Source organism: Sturnus vulgaris, chromosome Z, assembly GCF_052056855.1.
Source record: "Sturnus vulgaris isolate bStuVul1 chromosome Z, bStuVul1.hap1, whole genome shotgun sequence".
Lineage (NCBI taxonomy): Eukaryota > Metazoa > Chordata > Aves > Passeriformes > Sturnidae > Sturnus > Sturnus vulgaris.
Genome location: NC_142283.1, coordinates 30,166,557 through 30,185,076, shown reverse-complemented (window position 1 = coordinate 30,185,076; position 18,520 = coordinate 30,166,557). Strand labels below are relative to the sequence as shown.

Below are 18,520 nucleotides of genomic sequence, written 5' to 3'. Positions count from 1 at the left end.
AAAATGCATCCTGTGAAGCTGAGATCAGGATCGTCTTACTGAATGGTACCAACTTACTACTGGTCTCTCTCGCATTTTACTAAAGCATTCATTTTTCATACAATACATTTGCTAGAAATGTACTATAACACTTTCCCTATGTCCAAAACTGAAAGAAAATACGAGTTTTCAATACAGACCAACTTTGATAAAATAAGTCTTTTTAATGTAAAAACAAAAAACGTGATCTTTCACTGTGATTTCACATGTGTTAAAATTTATGCCAGTCTTTGAAGGTTTATCTAGCTTCTGTCTTCTACCAAAGCTGACAGGTCTGAGTAATCATGGATAAACTCTGAAGCAACAAAAATGGTGCAGATCATAATTAAAATCATCTCAAAGTTGCACATTAGAACTCACATGTTGTAACTGAGCAGAACTCAACAGAAGAAAGCAGAAATGGGAAACAGAAATAAGATAAATTCACACAAAAATGGTAGTATCTAGAAATGCAAGTAATAAATATGATCAAAATTCAAGCCAGGTCTGACCTTACTAAGTAAGCTGATCAACAAAAGTTCTTTAGCCATGAAAAAAAAAACAATAAAAGCAAGACTATAAAGTAGTAAGGGCATCACTGAGTTAAAGAGACATATGAACTGGTTCTTACGTAATATTCTACTTTTCTTCCTGTGCATATATCTGCAAGAATTATAGTTTTGATCAAAACAAAAACAGAAAGATGAAGAATAATTTGGTAATAGTAACAGGAATTACAGGACCTACAATGGAAGCTATATCCATATGTTATGAAATTATAATGGGACATAACGTCATTAACGTAATTATCAGTAAAGATAATGTAACATAAATATACAAGGAGTAGTGCACAAAATGAGATCTAGTGACAAATTTAAAGTAAATATTATATTAGACACAGGAATTCCTTAAGATTGACCTTAAAATGATGCAAAACTTCTGAATTCTTTTTCCCACTCTAAAACACGGAGCATAGTGCTATGTGGAAGGGAGGTAACATAAAGCTGCATATTAACTGCACTTAAGTTTTTAAATAAAGTCACAAATGTATCTGGCTAGGTTAAAAGAATCTGAAGTACCCTCACATGGAAAATTAGTCAATGCAGAGTTTATTGCATATATGAAAAGCTAAAATGAAGACATACTGCCATGATTAAAGAGGAATAATGGAGCATGAAGAAAGCTACTAATGAAGTTTTCCAAGGAGCAGTCTCAGAATTCCTATCTGCTTTCTGACCCAATCACATTACTGAGCAAGTTTAAAAGCAGGAAACAATGGGGAAGCACCAATGACACAATACAATTAGCAGTATAGGAAAGACTGCAATAACCATGTATCCATCTCCTAGTGCAACACAGGAGTTACACCAATACTTAGAGAAAATGACACATGAACTCACTGGAGGACTGGGCTGTGATACTGTTGGCTATGCCAACAGAATGGTCTCACAATGATGAACTTAACTTCTGTCACTGCGGCTCCTAAGGTGCTGTTTTGGTTTTGTGACTGGAACGGTATTGGTAACACATCAGTGTTCTGTTGATTAATACCTGCACAGCCTCAAGACTTTCTCCATTTCCCACTCGGCCCCCTTCCTCAGTGTGGTGGCTTGGTGGACAAGATGCTGGGAGCAGAGACAGCCAGGACAGATGATAGGGAATATCCCTGTGATCAATTGCTGTCATGTAGCATCAAGAGCAGCAGTAAGTGTGTGGGCGGGCACAGGGAGGTCTCACAGAGCAGCTGGGCATCAGTCTAGTTGCGAGAGGTGCTGAGTGACTGCCTTTGCAGCACCCCTTCCTTTGCTTTTAAAACAGTATTCTCAACCCAGAAGGTTTTTTTTTGCTTTTGCCCCATTCCACAGGAATAGGGAGTGCGCAAACAAAGGTGTGGCTTCTTAGCAGCTCACCAGGGTCAACCTACCACAGATAATTACATGTATATTCATTAAGTGCTTTCCAGAAGGAAAGGGAATTATGCATAACATGGTACTACTCTAAATTGTTCTGGTACATGTTCAAGAAAGATGAACTCACACCAAAACTGGTAGCAGGAAGGCAACTATGTAAACACCACAAAGAGACAGGATCCGCTTCTGTGTGATTAGCTTGGTGAACAGAGGAAATGCTCTCATATTAATATGAAAGATCTCACAGAGGGGTATAAATTGACTGCAACTCTCTTTTAGGGAGGAGAGGAAGAGTAAATTTCTCATTTCCACTGAAACAGGAAAGCTTGGAACAGAAAAATTAAAAAATAGGTATGTAAACTTTCTAACTAGCTCTAAGCTCATGAAAAGGTAAAGTATGTGGTGTGCTTATTAGTGGTGATTTCTTAGAATCAACTTTTGCTATGGGGCAAGTGCACTTCAGAACAAATGCTGCAGCCCTGCAATCACCCCTGAAGCTTTTCAGTGTGTATAGGTTTCTTGTGACAGGATAAAAACCCCAGACACAGAAGAGAGAAGCTAAGACTGGTTCCCCTTAAAATGGGACTAAATCAAAGCATGAGCCCAGGAACAGAGCTAGGGACACAAAGCAGAGGTTGAACACCTCACAGCACAGACAGAACTTACCATACTTTCTGTTGACTACAAGCCAGTCTTCAGTATGTGTATGTATTTGAGGATAAAACAAAAGAAACAGATGAACTGAAAACACTGAAATTGTTGATGACTGACTACTGGTGATGATGCTGTTTAACTACCACTAGTATCTCTGCTGTATTTTAGTTCATAAATTGATTTGATAATGATTCAGTCTGTGACTTCAACATCAAAGGCTCAGAGATTAAATCCTACCTGCATTGGAACAGGATCTTTTAAGTAATATCCTTCAACAATCTGCTCTTTTCTGTAGTGCTCAATGATGTCAGCAATACTGTTCCAGTAAGAAAAAGAATATTGAAATGTTAAACAAATGAATTTTCCAGTGTTTGAGAATCTGTTTTTCCATAAAACCGCATTAAACTTTCCCTCAAGGTTTTAATAAAATAAAGTGTTAATCATCATAATCTTATTTACAAGAATGAATATTTACTAATATACTGAAGTCAAGAAAGTTCACAAAAACTGTATTCAGAATGTATAAATCCTAAATTCTGCAAAATATTTTAATAACTTGCTTAAAGTGTTAAAAGAGGACACTGCATTTTCCACATTCAGGAATTACATGTGCATTACCACTTTCCAACCAGACTGAAAATTGCTATTTCATTGGCAATAATTTTCCCAGTATGTCCTACGGTAATTAGCTAAGTGGAATGGGGCATACTCTGAGTGAAGTGCAATCTCCTTCGAGCAGGACAGGAACAGAAAACAGAAAAGGTTTGTAGCAGAGCTTATACAGATTATGATTGGACATCACTGAGCTATCATATTAAATACTCATGTCAGTAACACTCCTATACAAGGAAGCATTCATTCTAGTCACCAGATTCAGACTGCAATTGCACTTGGAAGGCTCAGAAGAGAAGCACTGACAGATACAAGATGAAATTCAAGGCATTAAAAATTGCTCTAATTTATTCTTGCATTACTGAAATTTACGCAGTAATAAAGAACAGCACTACAATAGAACAACAACAGAAATTAATAATTTATATGTTAAATATCAATCTAGAAAAATAGCTAAGTAATTAAGTAGGTAAAATATACTCAGTGTGTCTTCTCAGTTCATGCATATTCAGCTGTGTGTGCACAGATACAAATAAGGCATGTGTGCAACACAGTAACAATAGCTGATACCTCGAGTCTCAAAAACTTCTAAAAAAAGCTATATGAAGGCATCTTGGTTGGCTTTTCTGTTTCATTCTGAAGCTATGAACTGGTGCAAACTTGATAAAATGACCTTCTCACAAATATTTTAATTTTTCAGGTATATGAAATATGATTAATGTTTCTTTCTGTTTTAATGAAATCGAGTAATTTCAACTTCTACTGAGATGCTGTCTGCATATGCTGTTTTCTACATAAGAATTTCGATTGTCACACTACAAAAAACTAATGATATCAGTCATGGCATTTCACGGGTTGAATAGCTACTACCAACATTTTTTAATCAATAAAAAAGCATTGTATGAATTTTCTCACTCATCAAATCAGTAACCTTCAGTGCACCATCCCCTTTCTTGATTAAAAATGCCATTAGGTGTTCCTCAAGATAAGAAGCAGGTGCTTGCAAAATTTCTGCAATTTTATAACGGGCTGAAGAATAAATTCAGTTGTATTTAAAAACTCCTCCTGTATTTACAGTAACATACAGACTAGGAAGTCAAGCCTTGATGGAGCACCTAAGGGCTGCATTCTTTACTATATGTTTCAACTTCCAGCAAATTTACCAATCTGATATACATAGTAAGCTGAACTGAATGTGAGCTTACGAGTGTAGTGATAATTCTCCCCAACATACAACAAAGATTTTCTTTCACACCGAGGAAGATTTCTCCAAACTACGTACCAAAATACTAAAAAAAAATTCTTAAAGCACTTTGTTCTAATTTATTGCTACTTAACCTTAAAATCTTGTTTTCTGTTCAGCTGCATAAAATCTTTCAGACAAACGTAATCTATACCTCAAGTGAATCCAACACTGAATTATAAAGTAATCCGAAGCAATAACAATGTATTTCTGAAACAATGAACTTCTGAAATTCTGAAACAATGTACTTCTGAAAGTATATTATTTAATGCTACAAACCCATTTGAGACTAATAAGAGTTCCTCTAACTTGATGATAATTTGACATCGCCAAGGGTGGGGGGCTCCTGGCTTATCATCCTCCTAATAAACCATGCAACTAGAAATCAATATTTACCTTCATGAAAGGTTGATCCTGCAGCTAGCCTAGTTTTCAGTGAGGATGGCTGGAGGCCAGACTGATTAAATGAAGAAGGTATTCAAGAGCCTGGGCATGAAATGGGCATAGGTTCATAAGGATTCTACTGCTTAGCCTCACAGCATCATGCAAGTGAAATCATATGAGAAAATCCACTGAACTTGAGGAGACCTTGACATTTTCTCAGACTGCTGAATCTTTATCCACTCAGAAGCTAAGCTGGAAGTGACAGAAATTCTCTATTGGGGTAAGAATGCCCTGGTTCTAGGTGAACAGAACTGGAAAAATGCTGATTGTTTTAAGGCAGGCAGTGACCTCTGTTTAAGGAGGAAAGTGAGTTTTCACTATTTAAAAGTCTTCCGGATACAATTCTAAAAAAACGCTATCAAAGATGGAGTTGTACTGATAGCTTTTCCTACAAAAGGGGAAGCACACCTCATTATTTCTTTCCCTTTGTACAAATTTCTGTATTTTTGCACCAATGGCAAAAGAAATGCATCTCAAGTTTGTTTACTCTAAATGAACTGATTGGTATTTCTGTTCCAAGTACCACGTACTTATTTCAATACAATTTAGTAACTTTTTCCAACAATGAAGGTGTTTTTCCCCTTTCTTGTAAATACCTACTTCTATTATTTGAAAACTCTATTGATTACCTCAGATGAAATTAGCGTTTTTATTTTCCCCTTTTCAAACATACAAAAATACATGGAGAAGCTTCCAGGCTGTTTCAAATAGAGTAATCTCTTAATTACAGATACACAGTTTATGGTTCCACATGATCCATTCAAACCACAATTTACAGAGTGAATCAACTGGTTGGCAGAAGCAGCACAAATACTTCAAGAGAAACAAATTACACTTACGCTACTTAAGCTTTAAGAATTTGCTCAGTTAGATGTAACTACTAAGGAAATTAGGGAAAATGTTTTGTATAAGGGAAATTACAGTCTTAAAATCATAGTAGTAAATAATTATCAGGAGCAAGTTATGCAAGCATAACATATGCACAGTTCCTTTTGCCATAAGAACTCACCTATTATAGTATCTGCCTCCCATCATAAATTGATTGTTTGATGTTGGACATATTTTAAAACGCTGAATATTTTCACTGGTCCGGAAATAAAGTGAATAATCACCAGGGGTATTATCTGAAGGCCTTACAAGAAAACTGCACACCTGACCAACTGAAAAGACATCATAATAGTGTTATTTTCTTAGTGATATATAAAGACTCTTACTAAATCTATTTCTACATAAACTAGGAAGAACTGCACACCTGAAGAAATACAAAGCCTATAAAGGTAAATTCCAGTAGTTATCTCAGACTAGAAGAACTAATACTAAACCACCAAGATTAACAAAAAATGTCTCAGCTGTAGCCTGCAACCTAGCCATATCTTTGCCACAACTCTTAAAACAGCATACAAAAAATTTTGGTAACATTTTCAAAATAACACAATCTGTATTCCAGTATTTAAAATAGGATATTAAACAATATGGGTCAGAAGTGCTGTTTCCATTTAAATAAGTATTTGCTTTATGAAAGTGAAATAATTGACTCCATGTATAATAATATAAAAATTAATTAAATAAAAACTTATTAAATTAACTTTACTTAAGAATATACTCAGCTCTGATAGCCATGAAAGTTTTCTTCCATTGTAGTGTTCTACTGAAGTAGCATCCAAAGGGGAATCTAACACACTCATATTTTCATACATATAAGGAAGTTTTTGCCACACTATTATTAACAGGATCACTTTGTGCCATTTCACTATCACTGTATTCTACATCAAAAATACACATACCTGTCATCAGCAAATTGTAAGCTTCTTGTTTGGAGATCTTCCCATGGAACCATCTTAACAAAGATGAAGAGAAAAATTAGAAAGCAAGACTAGCAGCTCTCTTTTTTGATTGTGGTGACATCCAAGGCTCTGGCACCTATGAATTAATCTTTATTTTAAAAGACCCAATATATACAGATGAGACAATCAATGTCTATGCTACTTAATGATTCTTTTACTAACAGCATGAAAAGACTAACACTAGTAGGTATATAAATTAATTACTTTCAATAAAAATATCCAACACTTGGAGCTGATGTTCAAATGCAATTGTGTTTAGAAATTGAGATGAATTGTCTGAAAAGTAGATAATTTGATAGGCATTATTTGAAGGCATACAGCAATGCACTAGAATCATGAAACCTAAAGCTCAAACAAGAAGTTAAACACATACAGAAAACCTCAAACTCAAATTTGCCAGAGCTGTGGAAATAAAATCTAGCTTTGTTAGATTAATGAATACAAACTGCTTTCATCTTACACCTTGTACTTTCCCAGAGTCTTGTGTCAGAGCAGTACCCCACAAAAGTTCACAGCCTCTGTCTAGTCTCCACCTGATACTTACCACTATTCAGAAAAGCTTGACATCCTACAACTTAGTAATTTGTATTTAAAGGAAAGCGAAAGATATGGTGCTTTTATCGATCAGAAAAGACCCCAATTTCTAACTTGCTTACTATCCTACCTTCAGATATTAAATTATGGATTCCTCTGAAAGGTAAACAACTGCTAAAAGACAGAATCAAAGCTTCATGCATCTCCTACAAGCTACTTTCCAAATACAAAATTTCCACATTTGAAGACATCCATATAGCCAAATTGATTAGCAGAACACAGTAAACCAAATAGACCACTGAAATGCCTCCTTCTGCAACCAGCCTCATGGACAGCAAGCACAAATATGACAAATGAAGACATCAGATTAAGTCATCAGGGCACTAGACATTTTTCACAACTATCTGCCACTCATCTTCACTTGTGGATGTCATCTATCAACAGACTGGCATATCAACACACTGTTGATTCCAAGTTGCATTCAATTTCTAAAAGTTTTTGAAGTATTTAAGCAAATAGAAGGAAACTTACAGTCATGTGACTTGCTCTTTAAACTCTGTTATAAGAATCACAGAATTGTAGGATCACAGAAGCCTTTGGGTTAGAAAACACCTTTAAGATTATCACATCCAATCAAAGCACTGCCAAATCCTCCACTAAACCATGTCCCTAGATGCCACATTTACACACCTTCTAAATGTCTTCAGAGATGGTAATTCTACCACTGCACTGGGCAGCCCGTTCCAGGGCTTGGTAACCCTTCCAGTGAAGGCATATTCCCTAACATCCAATCTTAATAATCTTAATATCTAATCTTCCCTGAGTGCAACCTGAGCAAGTTTCCTCTTGTCCTATCACTTTTACCTGGGAGAAGAGATCTCTTCTGGCTACAACCTCCTTTCAGGCATCTGTAGGGAGTGGCGAGATTCTCCCTGAGCCTCCTTTTCTCCAGGCTGAGACTCACCAGCTCCCTCAATCACTCCTTATCAGACTTGTACTCCAGACCCTTCCCCAGCTCCATTTCCCTTCCCTGGACTCACTGCAGCACCTCAAAGTCCTTCTTGCAGTGAGAGCCCAAAACTGAACCTAGAACTCAAGGTGTGGCCTCACCAGTCCTAAGTTCACGGGGACGTTCACTGCCCTAGTCTTGCTGGCCACACTATTACTGATGCAAGTCAGGACTTCTTCTTGGTCCCCTGGGCCCACACTGGCTCATATTCAGCCGACGTTGACCAGCACCTCAGGTCCTTTCTGCTGAGCAGCTTTCCAGCCACTGCCCCAGCCTGTAGCACTGCAGGTGTTGTGACCCAAGGACAGAAATCATCACCTGGCCTTGTGGGATCTCATACCACTGGCCTCACTGGCCCAGCCGCTCCAGAGTCCTGTGCAGAGCCCTCCTACCCTCCAGAAGATCAATGCCCCCACCCACGAGGCAATTAGAGATACTGTTCTAATAGTACTTTGGTACAGTATTTAGAGTTGTTATCTCCAAGACAACTGTGTTGAAGAAATACTCCTGTGGTGCATATTTTGGCTGAAAGTGATCATACATGTCTTCATCTAAGATTTCAGCACTGCAATACACATTAGTAACAGATATACCTATTACTGGATTTTTTTCATGTTAATTATCCCTGCATCTGCAGCAGCTAGTATATAAAGAAGTCTTGTGATTAAAAAATAAATCTCTTTGGTCACTTTCACAAAAACTTAGAAATCTCATAGTGGAAGTTTACAAATAGTTATGATTGCTTTTAAACAACAAAACAAAAATCCTTACATTTTGCCTTCATGAGGATCTTCTTCTCTTCCCTACGAGAAAATTAACATATCAAGTAAATGACAACAGCACAACTCAATTTCCAAAAAACAATGTTGTAAGTTAAGACCTTCTGTAGAAAAAAAAATGACATTTAGAAATCTGAGGCATGTTTTAACTAAAGGACTTACTGCAGATCTATGAAAAATTTTCCTCTTCATTCATTAAGTTAAAATTCAACAAAAATGTTATTTCTGATGATTACTTCAGTCATGATCCAAGTCCTTTAGAGGTGGTAACTTTTTAAAAAGTTTCAACCTTCTCAGTCTTCCTAAGGTTAAATTACCACTGACCTATCAGTTTACAGATTAACAGTCTAGTACTGCCACTTCAGTTTAGCTATTCACATCCTGACACCGGTAATCTATGAGAAGCTTCTCAAGTAACATTGCAATTAGCAAAACATATGTACTGTGTAAGAAGATACTACAAAAAATCTATGTTTTTTCCTTTTTTGCTTCTCACCAATAAATTTTTAACCCAAATGTCATCCCTGAATAAAGAGAAAGGCCTACCACAATGCAAAATTACATTCTGTTGGGTTAGTGAACATTTCATGGCAATTAAAAGAAAGAAATGCAATTTAATGATTCTTCACCAGGATAGAAGATTTTAGGGAAATGCCTAGTAAATTTACAGTACGATTCATTTGTACTTATCTTTGGACAATACATGAGTAAATATTCTTTGATAAAAAACTAGGCTTAAAGGTTTGTTTGAGTATTTTGGAAACTATTACATTAATTTACTAGGTTTAGAAAAGTACATAATTAGAAAACAGGCAATTCAATGTCACTAGTTCAATACTATTTTATCAAAAAATCCCATTTAAGAACTCTGAATACAAAAATTACTTACCACTTCTTCTACCAGGTCTTCCACAATAAGACCTTGTTCATCCGTCCGTAGGTTTGTAACCCACATCCAGCCATCTTCCAATTCGTTATGGACAATAAACATGTCTCCTTTAAGGAAACTGAAGACAGTAACAGCAAGATTTAAATCAGAGATACAATCATAATATAAAGTTTAAGGAACACAATGAATTCTTGAGTATAATTTCCATAAAATATTTGGGAAGACCTACTTGTAAAAAATGCGGGAATTGATATTCCAAGCACATGTGTATTTTTTTCCTCACAGTTAAGTGGCTACTATATACAAGTTTTCATACTTAATAATGTTTAGTATCTAATATATACTTCAGTGCTGTCAATTTCAAAGTATGCTAATGTATAAAACAAAAATAACACAACAACATTAAAATACAGTAATAGTTCTTTTATCAAGAGACATCAAACATGAAACAAAAGTAAAATAACCCTTAGTAGTCTGTAAGAAAATAATATTCCTTTCATTGAAAAATTACCTTGCATAATGTAAGTTGTGGAATACCTATTCATTATGTTCTCACATATGAAGACAAGTGATGCAAAGAGAATACAGAGCAGTTACCAGAGATGCCATGCAATTAGCTACAAGCATAAGAAGCATTAACCTTCAGAATCAGAGAACCACAGAATAAAACACGGAAAAGACCTCTGAGACTGAGTCCAACCTAGAACCAAATACCACGTCAACCAGACAAAAGCACTAAGTGCAACATCCAGTCTTTTCTTAAACACCTTCTGAGGACAGTGACTCCACCACCTAAACTGGGTAGCATTTCAATGTCTAATCACCCTTTCTGTGAAAAACTTTCCCCTAATGTCCAGCCTAGAGCTGCCCTGTAGACTAAAGGGGAATTTAAGATTTATGTCCTCTCATCCTGTCACTGGTTGCTTGGTAGAAGAGACTGAACCTTACTGGCTACATGCTTCTTCCTGGGAGTTGTAGAGAGCAATGAGATCGCCTTTGAGACTCCTTCTCTTCAGGCTGAGGCCCGGCAGCCATTCCTAATAGACTTGTACTCCAGACACTTTACCAGTTCTATTACCCTTCTCTGGACACACTCCAGGACCTCAATGTCATTCCTGAATTGAACGCCCCAGAAGTGGGCATAGCACTCAAGCTGTGGCCTCATCAGTGTTGAGCACAGGCAAATAATCGCTTTCTTAATCCTACTGGCTGCACCACTGCTGATCGAAGTCAGGATGCCATTGATTCTCCTGGGCACAGATGGCTCATCTTCAGCCAGCGGGTGACCAGCACTCCCGGTCCTTTCCCATTGGGCAGCTTTCTAGCCACTCTTCCTCTAGCCTACAGCTCTGCAGAGGGTTTTATTGTAGCCAAAGTGCAGGACCCAGCACCTGGTTCAAGGGAATTTTCATTTCTGGAAGACTAGTTAGTGTAAGTTACTCCTTAAATGTTAAGAACACAAACTCAGGTCACATGAAAACCTTTCACTGCAGCACAAAATTTTTGATCATGTTTCATGATGCATCAAGGTACAGGAAAACAATAAAGAGTTGAAACTCATTAACTACCATTTCAATTCAAAATTTAATAGCAAATGTCCATGGCATGGTTCTCACTTGAAGTAGGCTAACAGGGAAAAAAAAAAAGCAACAAACCACTATCAAAAACAAAGCATAAATTCAACTGTTATTCAGCTTTACCAGGTGACAGACAACAACCAAACCATCACTGTGTAATTACTGCATGGAAGATATGCTGCAATTAACTCAGTACTACTTCAAACTTCATAAATATTAATTATGATATTGAAATTCTGTATCAATATTCTCGGAAATACACAATTTCTTCAAGAGCATAATAATTCAATCTAGAACAAACTGAGAACTCCGGTCTCAGTTTTGCCATGAATAGAACTGTTTCAGCCATGCAGACCTCAAAACCCAAATACCAACTTTGCATTTCAGTTCTATCCTAAAAGAGAAAGAAAAGGTTTAATTGCCTACAATTTTTGTTATGATAGCAAACAATAACATGCTATTTCCTCTTAAACTGACAGGTGGAATAAGGTACGTAAAAGACTATTTTTTTTTGTTCTCACACACAGTAGGAACCTTAGTTGCAACGTTCCATTAGACAGCCCCTTCCCAGTCCTATCACCTTACTGACACAGATTATAACAAAAACAAATATCCTCATATCATCCTTTAAAGGATCAGACTGGACTGTGAGTCTTGGAATAAATTCCCATTCAAATGAGGATACAAAGCTCTGGTTTCTTTCTATACATTTTAAGATAATAATCCTAAACCTAAGAAAATTCCCAATTCAACTGGTGTATTACATCAGCTTATGACATCTCTATCATTAGAGAAAATAGAAATCACACAAATCACTTCCAAATCCTCTTATTTTTTCATCTGAAAAAAAATTATCTCCAGAAAGAAGTATCAATCCCAAGTAACCAGAAAATGGTCTTTTATTGAAAGATTCACTTCTTCCATTCTTAAATTTCAAGTAGTCAAGTCTCAACTTTCTCTTTCTAGTGATCTGAACTGTTTCCCTTAGCTACACATCTACTAATTCTACTAGTTCTGTGGCAGTTCAGAAAAAAGCCTAGCTCATTTCTTTCACACACTCAGATAAGGAATTTCCATATAGAATTATTTGATACATTTATCCTTTTGGCAAAAATCGAGGGCTTTAGAAATTTCAAAATTATAAGATTACTAATTTTAATTCTCTGTACCTAATGTACCTTCCTTTACAATTAATACAAACAAACACACTAAGAACAAAATGTCTTATTCTTATTTCCAACCAAAGAACAGAGAGAGAGAATCCTGTAATCAAACTGTGCCAAGTTTAAGATGCAACTGGAAAACATCTGCATTCAAACACCTATCTAAATTACTATTATTTATAAATACTCTCGAGAACTTCACAGCTACTACTGTTACTCAAACATACCTTATTTCATCAGTTTCTGGCACTCTGGTGTAAGGTAGAATTGCTCGAACTCTCCTTCTGTCTTCCACAGGCTACAGTTTAAAAGAAAGCAATGTTTTTTTCTCTATACTCTGTACTGTATATTCTATAGTGTAGAATCTTTCTCCCCAGCATTATGCTATTCAGACGCTAAGAACTGGTAACATCACTTATATCCATCTTGCCAGTCTTGTATTTCCAAAGCTCAAAACCACTGTCAGCTAGAAACATGTAATTCGTTGGCTAAGAGAGCACTTCTTTATATTTTTTTTTCACTTTGAATGGAGAGAATGTCCAGAATTTTAACACTCAGAAACATCTTTATTCAGGTTTTGGATTTTGTTACAGGGGATATTTTGCAGCTTTTTGTTTCATTTTAATTCCTTTTCTTAAGGATGCATGTGTGAAAGAAACCTTGGTTATCTCCAGGAACCATATTTGAAACCACTGTTAGATATGCAAAATGTCACAGAACAATGAAGGTTACATTACAACAGTGCTCTTTAGTAGCCAATAAATCAGTATGTTCTTGTTTTTTCTGTCTACTTAAAATGATGTTACCACATTGTACGATTACAGCAATATATCTACCTTCGTCATCATGTATTTTTATTAAATAGAAGATTTTTTAAAATTATTACTTTGTATCAGTAAAAAGGCACTTTTCTGCTCCTTATAATTCCACATATGCCAATACAAAACTACAGGAAGCTTTGTAAAATTTTTTTCTCAAAGAAAACTCTGAATAGTGATTAAAGTTACAAACATTTTAGTAAATTAGTCTTTAGAATTTTTTTTTACTTGCCTCTGGAGGTGCTACTGGAAATAAGAGCTTTTCCCCTTTCAGCAAGCAGGATACATGACTGTAATAACCAATCAGGTCTGAGAGTGAAGCAAAGCGACGCCCACCAATGTAATAGTCTCCACACATGGCAATAATCCTGTTCATAAAAAAAAAAAACAGAAGCTTGACATTAGAAAAGTTTTTGCTACGATTTTTTTTTAACAGAAGATTAGGACCACATTTAATTCTTAGAAACACTGTCTATATTCAGTAAAATGCAGTATTACAGGCTCTCTATGAATATTTCATCAAAAATATTCATATACATGATCCACCAGCTTTTTATCTGAAGAAAGTGCTGATCCAGAGAAAGACAGTACATTTGTCAGAATTAAATGAAATCAAAAAGAAAAAAAATATAAGCATGAACATCCTGGAAAACTGAAATAATGCACTAGTTACACAACAGCATTATTCTGTGTATCATGTACAACATACACCTTTTATAAGAGGCATAAGCTGAACAAAGTAGCAAGTACTTTAACAAAAAATTACTACACTTCTAGACTATAGGTTGCAGAAATAAAAACTATTAAAAAATTAGTCATTTTCTTACAGCTAGTTTAGCATCCAAATTAAAAGTTAAGAAACTACTTTGGAATAATCGAAGTATCCCCTTAAACCCAATTGAAAAATTTGGAATCTAACAGAAAAAAGCTCATATAACCATTTCATCAGTTTAACAAAACAAAGACTTCTAACAAAACTGTTCATTTTTAATTTAATGTTTGAGCATTTTCTTTAAGAAGAGATTCTTTAATGCATAACTTGATTTAAGCTGTTTCTTCTAAGAAGTAATGTACAATTCATATAAAGATGAATCTTCAGAGATTAAATCCAAGCTCATAAGCATATAGCACTGCAAGAGGAGTCAGAAAACTACGCTCAGGACAAATGCGGAAAGTTGTTTCCCAGCAAACCTTTTGATTACTAAAAATATAATCCATTGGTGTTTTTTGCTTTGGGATTTTTTTGTGGCTTTTTAAAAATTTGTTTGGGGTTTTTATGTTTGTTTTGGGGGAGTGTTTATCTGTTTTGGGTGGGGTCTTCTCCCCTCAAAATTAAGAAAGCAAGATGTGCTGATGTGCTGATACTTTAACTGTGCTAATTACAATGATTACTATGGAAGAGACACAACACAATCTCCTTGACTGACTAATGAAAACTGCACAGTGCTTTAAGTCTATTCAAACCACTTTAAGCAAGCTTCTCTATCCAGATATTTTTGGTCTCCACACACTTCCGTTCTTCACTCTATAATTTTAAGTAGCACACTTTAAACAATCAAACACAAGTAAAAAGCTGTACAATTAAAGCATAAAGAGTCAAAAATACTGCATTATAATACAATCACTGCTAACTTTATTGTGTTCTGAAACAAAAAGTAGACAGATCCGTATTCAAAATAAAATACTTAATTCTCACCTAAAATGATTGACATTTGTTTTACTAAGGAATGAAAGCACAAATGAACCTGGCCTTCGATCACTCTCTCGAATTAGGTAACTTCCAGGTTTTCCTGCTTGTCGAAGACGTTCTTCTGCAATTGTTCTGTCAAGTTTTCCATGATACCACCTGAAAAAAAGAGTAACAATGGGTGTCCTTAGAACTTAAGGGTCTCTTTTACTCTCACAAAATAGACCCATGAAAGGAAGAAAATCTTGCAGTCAAGTCCATACAATTCCAAAACTTTGTTTCAAAGCTATCACACTGTTACAAGTTCAACCTTCTAGTTGACTTATTTCCAGTAAATAATAATTTTTACACACCAGAGTTTCTCAGATAATATTATTTTCCCAAGGAACAACCCTAAGACTCAGAGGCTCTACACATATGTGTTGGTTTGAAAGCAAAACCAGCGCGAGACTCCAAGTCAGTAATACAATTTAATAGGAAAAAAAGAGAAAAAATAAAATACATGCAATAATACAAAAGAAAAACCACCGACAGAGTCAGAATACAACCTGATACCCTGTCAGTCAGGATGTTAGTAGCAGTCCAATTAAATGGTGGCTGCAGTCCTCCTGGATGACAGATGTACTTCAGTTGAAGTAGTGCTCCTGTAGGAGGGTACAGTTTTCCTCCGAAGGTCCAGCGAAGATGTGGAAAAGGTCCGACTTTCCTCTGGGATCTAGTGGAAAGGGCTGCTTTTCTGTTCCAAACCCCAGTTTTTATCTAGGTAGGAAAGGATTGGCTCCTCTCCCTGGCTGGAACATCTCCCAGTGGGATGATGTAATCTTATCAGTCATACAGTAGGACTTAATGGCCCATTAACAGAATATATTTTCTGGAGGAAGGATGGGTTGTGAAAAGATAACGATGATCATCCCCCTGATTTTATCAGATGGCACATCAGCAGAGGATATCTCCCACAGAGATAAGGATCACCACCCCTCCCACATTTCAACAGATGGTGACAGAATATACATTTTTGCATTGTACCCCAGGACAACATATCAGTTTTATCTCCTCTCTAATTTGTTTACTTTGAATAAACAGAAACTGAGGTGACTGACCTGACTCGAATGACTATTGTGTTTTAAGCCTACACAGGTGTCAGTCCAGGCTGAGTATTTCAAAAGCATAAACAGAAGTTAATTCTATCAGACCATTCTTCAGCTGACAGAAACGCTGCTACAGCAAAATCAGTAAAGAACTGGACAGCAGTCACCAGGCCACCATCCAGCCCCAAAACCACCTTTCCTAATCACAATGTGTACCCTATCAATGAAAAGCGAGTGCGGGTGCATGGCAAATCACAGACTACAAAATATGACAAAGGAAATCTTTAATCTACTGCTACCATTCAAGCATTCAATCACCTATCTCAGTTTATTTACACAGCCTTTGTCAGGGCACTTCTTCTACACCAAATAATCAAGTATAACTTTTTTTTCACCAAGAAAGAAGTGATGGAGAGCACTTTTCAAAGACAGACATTGCTCTCATTACCTTTACCCAAGCCACAGCATGTTCCAGAGCTATTTACTACAATAATTCATTAGCTCCTCCACCTAATTTTGCTTGATTAAACCTTTAATTTCTACACTCAGGAACCGTCGGCTTCAAAACAGCTGTTTCAGAAAATGTAAATCCTTCACCATTTCAGATCATACACCATTTAGTTCTAACAGTTCACAGACAGTTTTGCAAGATTCAAAAACACACAATTTAGAAAATATGTAAATCATCTCCTGAACAAAAATGTGCAAAAATATCAAGTATTTCACAGCATACAGTTTCAAAAAAAAAATTTTAAAAGCTGAGTTGTTGATAAAATCTGAACAAAAGCAATTATTTTCTACAAATAGAAACAAAAGCTTTGAGAGCTTTTATCAGAACGTCTGTCTTGGTTTGAAAGACAAGTATTTTGCTAAGGAAAGGTGAGAACCCCTTTCCTGAGATGCAGAGTGCAACCCCTCCCTTCTAATTATTACAGTTTCAAATCAGAGGCTGTCAGGCAGGAGATATGGGGATAGGAATAAAGTTCTTTACTGATATCTAACAAGGCAAAATAACAGAAACAACAACAGCCACAAAAATTTGAAAACAAAACAGAACAGTATAGCTCAGTTCCAGTCCCTTCTGGCCAAGGACCTCTCTCCCTGTGCTCAGTTACCAGTGCTGCGGGCAGGGCAGGTCCCGCGCAGCTGAAGGGGCTGGGTGATGGCGGCAGTGGCCCAGGTGCGAGAGGGATGGGGGAGCGATTCCCTTCTCACGGTGTTGGTCCTGGTGCTCGGCAGAGTGTCCGGAGGTAGTAGGATGAAGTGGGAAAGCAACAGAGCGATGTTCAACGGCAGGGAGCGTGGATCTCAGCGCTGGGATGGCAGGGGAGATGCTAGATCGGAGCACGGGCCATCTGCCTACCACTCCGCCAGTGAAGCGAGAGCCAGAGCCCGCTCCAGACCCCTCTCCCACTTTTTCCTTTGCTGGTCTCCCCCCATCGCCCCACCCCCCTGTGAGAGAAGACCATCGCTACTAAGGTGTGGCCACACAATACTTAGCATAACAATGGGAGAAATTCCACAGAAAGGAAAGGGAACAATTCAACCCCCAACAAAAACCTTGACAAACTAAACCAAAAAACACCATTTCACCACTAATAGCAGCACAAGCATAGGTATTGTCTAACCTGGGAAAACTGGGTGCTTGCTAGTATTGCTCCCCTTTGCTTCTCTTCCTGACAATGATCAAAACAAGTCAAACCCGCAGAAGCACTGTTGTGTCTGTACATCGTTTAAAACTTGAAACTGCTGCACACCTAGGTATATTAGCAAGAGCCTGTGTCATTCCATTCCAGAGCAAAGCAGCCTCATGAACAGAAACCTGTCATTCAAAGACTGTACACAAAGAAGTGGATCACACCTTCCCTAACAGGAGGGTCTTTTAGGAAATGAAGCCATATTAACACTGTTGATTTTGAAGTAACTAGTGTGATAAATGTGATTCGTGCTAATTAAATTGTAACTATATTAGCAAAATTATATTCAGATCAATAAAAGACAATTGTTACAGAGTGAGGGGGGAGATGGGTGAGACAGGACAAAGGATAGTTCCAGATGTTGGGAGTCAAAGAAGAATGTTGGAAGAGAATAGTAAAAAGACGTAGGTCTGACAAGCAGCATCTAGAAATAGAAAGGTTCGACCTTGAAATGGGCCAAAATGGGATGATTCCAAGCATGGGGACTCAATTAAAGTCTTGTTATGGAAAACATCTGCTCAGTTACATAGGGCACATGTGCTACCTGCAGGTCA

The 18,520-nt window shown here is 36.8% G+C and overlaps 1 protein-coding gene across 2 annotated transcripts in view; it reads right to left on the bottom strand.

Moving 5' to 3' along the window:
• The window catches only part of RASA1 (RAS p21 protein activator 1), a 55,882-nt gene that overhangs the window by 22,806 nt on the left and 14,556 nt on the right, over positions 1-18,520 (bottom strand). For both annotated transcript variants that reach the window (XR_015799238.1, XM_014892685.2), the window contains exons 2-9: positions 15,191-15,340; positions 13,727-13,862; positions 12,904-12,974; positions 9,937-10,054; positions 9,040-9,071; positions 6,666-6,718; positions 5,891-6,041; positions 2,820-2,898 (exon numbers count right to left, since the gene is read on the bottom strand). Coding sequence is in view for 1 of the 2 variants with exons in the window: in XM_014892685.2 (XP_014748171.2) it covers positions 2,820-2,898; positions 5,891-6,041; positions 6,666-6,718; positions 9,040-9,071; positions 9,937-10,054; positions 12,904-12,974; positions 13,727-13,862; positions 15,191-15,340 (790 nt within the window). In the remaining variant the exon portion in view is untranslated. The remainder of the gene's footprint in view (positions 1-2,819; positions 2,899-5,890; positions 6,042-6,665; positions 6,719-9,039; positions 9,072-9,936; positions 10,055-12,903; positions 12,975-13,726; positions 13,863-15,190; positions 15,341-18,520) is intronic.